General features: G+C 39.6%; 1 protein-coding gene across 1 annotated transcript; it reads left to right on the forward strand.

The window, feature by feature from the left end:
- The first annotated feature begins 1,666 nt into the window (after positions 1-1,666).
- LOC131004558 (uncharacterized) lies at positions 1,667-2,816 on the forward strand. The gene is made up of 2 exons (XM_057931266.1): positions 1,667-2,435; positions 2,794-2,816. Exons 1-2 carry the CDS (start codon positions 1,667-1,669, stop codon positions 2,814-2,816), a joined length of 792 nt encoding a protein of 263 aa, XP_057787249.1.
- The last annotated feature ends 466 nt before the right edge of the window (positions 2,817-3,282 follow it).

The raw sequence follows: 3,282 nt of genomic DNA on the forward strand, positions 1-3,282 counted from the left end.
TTATTATCCAAATTCTCAAAATCATCAAAACTCCCAAGATTATCCTAATTTTTCATCTTATCCGACTCCTCCTTTTTTTTCCAAATTTCAAAAATCAACCAAATTCTCAATTTTATGAATCTCAATTTTCTCCAAATCTAAGTCAGATTCCTACATCTCAAAGAATTTCCACACCAGAAAATGTCTCCCGTAATTTGTTTATGGGTGTTCAACAACGCCCAAACAAAAATCATAAAGGGGCAAAAAATGTAGCTTGGTGTGTGAAGGAAGATGTTGCCCTTATGTCATCTTGGATCTATGCTAGCGAAGATAACATTCGAGGAAAAAATCAAAGAGGGGAATCGCTTTGGGCACATGTTCATAAATTGTATCACAACACCCAAGCAGAAAATCCAAATGAGCTCAACGAACGAAACATTGAATCGATGAAAGGTCGCCGGAAACGTCTTAACGAAAATGGAAACAAATGGGTTGCTGCTTGCAGGGAAGCAAATGCTCGAAGAAGGAGTGGCATGAGCGACAACGATGTTGAGAAAGAAGCTTATTCCATTTACGAAGCAGGTGGAAATAAGTTTCTAGACTTGGTTGTATTTAATGAAGTTATGAGTAAACATTCCAAGTGAAATGTTCATGATACCACCCATGTTTTTCATCGTCAAAGTGAAGATGTTTATGACCAGGAAAGTGGTGGCAGTTCGAAAAGATCAAAGATTTCGGAAGATGGGGGATTTTCTATCCCTTCTAATCCAGAAACTCCAACATCTGAACAGTCAACTGCGACTCGTCCCATTGGAAGAGATAAGGCAAAAAGGAAAGGAAAAGGTAAGGTCTCACAATCTGAATCTACTCATGAATCTGCTGTTGCTGCAGAACTTCGTGCAATGAGACTCACTAGAGATGCTGAAGCTGAGTTAATAAAGACTCGAATCGAACTGGAGCGCGAGAAGTTGCAAAGAAACGCAATAAAGATGAAAGAAAAAATGTTGCTTCAATTGTTGGCGAAAGATCACTTATCTCCAGAAGACGAAGAGATGAAACGTCAACTAACTAAAATTGTGTTTGGAGAGTGAATGTATTTTAACCATGTGTTTTCTATGTAATTTTAGTTTATGTACTTTTTATTTGTGTGTTTTCTATTTGTCTGATTTTAGTTTTCGCAAATTGTGTTATGTACTTGTTTTATGTTTAATTAATGAAAAAGTATATTTCATGTAAACTTGAATAGCATTGGATCCGTTAGGTTCCCAAAGCATTTGACCAATTATGACAAAGCTTTAAATGCAGTCACATGCACTTGTCATTTTTTCCTATCCACATGCACTTGTCATTTCATGTAAACTTGAATAGCATTGGATCCGTTAGGTTCCCAAAGCATTTGACCAATTCTGACAAAGCTTTAAGTGCAGTCACATGCACTTGTCATTTTTTCCTATTCACACGCACTTGTCATTTCATGTAAACTTGAATAGCATTGGATCCGTTAGGTTCCCAAAGCATTTGACCAATTCTGACAAAGCTTTAAGTGCTGTCACATGCACTTGTTAACCCACTTTTCAATATTAGTCTATAAATGCTAGATGAAACACATCTCAATAAAACACAAACACATCTCACTCTTTGCTCAAGTATACATTCACTCTATTATTTTTCCATTTCTCATACAAATATGTCTGTGAATGAAAACTCTTCAGTTGATTCAGACTCAAGTTCTGATGTTTCCCATTCCAATGAACTTGATGAATGCGAAGAACGAGTTTATCAACAAAATCGTCAACTTGATAGCATCATCCAAAATATGATCATAAACAATCATAATCTGATTGTAGGAAATCAAATTCCAACAGCCAGCAGGAGATATTGTGATAGGGAACGCGAGTTTGGTGCAGAGCATTTGATCAACGACTACTTCAGTGACAGCCCAACGTATACTCCAGAAATCTTCCGGCGGAGATTTCACATGCAGAAATCGCTATTCATTCGAATAGTGGAAGCTGTTACTGCTAATGATGAGTTTTTTCAACAGAGACGAGATGCCACTGGCATAGTAGGTCTTTCATCATTGCAGAAATGTACTGGAGCCATGAGGGTGTTGGCGTATGGGACATCTTCCGATGTTGTCGATGAGTATCTGCGAATGAGTTCATCTTCTACAAGAGATGCTTTAGTCCATTTTGTGGAAGGTGTTATATCTTGTTTCGGTGGTACGTATCTCAGAAGGCCTAATGAACAAGATTTGGCAAGGCTGCTATATGTTGGAGAACAACGTGGTTTCCCAGGCATGATTGGCAGTATTGATTGCATGCGTTGGGAGTGGAAAAATTGTCCTAATGCATGGGCCGGCCAATATACTGGGAGAAGTGGAAAACCAACGGTCATTTTGGAAGCTGTTGCTTCATACGACTTGTGGATATGGCATGCATTCTTTGGAACACCAGGTTCGTGTAATGATATTAATGTACTCCATCGATCTCATGTTTTTAATGATGTCTTAGAAGGTCGAGCACCAAAGGTTAATTATGTAGTGAATGGCCGTCATTATGATATGACATATTATTTAACTAATCGTATATACCCTTCATGGGCTGTATTTATCAAGTCAATTACTTCCCCACAGATCTGTAAACATAAGTTGTTCGCTCAACACCAAGAGTCTGTCCGAAAAGATGTTGAGCGAGCATTTGGAGTCCTACAAGCTCGATTTGCATTTCTACGACGCCCATGTCTTGTTTGGGACAAAGTTTTGATGGGAAAAATTATGATGGCTTGTATAATTAATCATGCATAATATGATAGTCGAGGATGAACGAGATACCTGATGCGTCTTTGACTTTTGGGCCATTTGACCCATTTTTCTCTTTATTTGTGTCAGTACAGGTCTGTCCAGGGGGAAAACAAAGTTGTGGAGGAAGGAAGGTCAGTGGAGCGGAAACGGAGGAAATGCGGTCAGAATGGGCATTACCGAGCCCAGATTGCTATGTCATGTTTGCCAGCATGGAGCTTCGGCCAACAAGTACCTCTCCAGTTTAACTTGGGGCATGGGAACCTGGAGCAACCCACCTGGTATGAACCACACCGAAGAGAGCAATCCGTCTGATCGTTACCATGGGGAGCAGACAGCCAGAGCCACGAAAGGAAAGTCAATCTCGGAGATTTCGAAGAAGCAAGTGGAAGACGGAGGAAGCAACTAGAAGGATCGAAAGAATGGGAAAGGTTGACCAAGCTTGCAGCTGGAAGCCATCTTCAATCGGATCAATCAAAGATTGAGCTAATTAAGGAAATAAG

This window comes from Salvia miltiorrhiza, unplaced genomic scaffold (assembly GCF_028751815.1).
Source record: "Salvia miltiorrhiza cultivar Shanhuang (shh) unplaced genomic scaffold, IMPLAD_Smil_shh original_scaffold_419_1, whole genome shotgun sequence".
NCBI lineage: Eukaryota > Viridiplantae > Streptophyta > Magnoliopsida > Lamiales > Lamiaceae > Salvia > Salvia miltiorrhiza.

Excerpts from the sequence above, each read along its gene's own strand:
- LOC131004558 (XM_057931266.1), top strand. The coding sequence starts at position 1,667 with ATGTCTGTGAATGAAAACTCTTCAGTTGATTCAGACTCAAGTTCTGAT. Across the intron at positions 2,436-2,793 it reads TGCATTCTTTGGAACACCAG|TCGAGGATGAACGAGATACC; the intron begins GTTCGTGTAATG and ends ATAATATGATAG.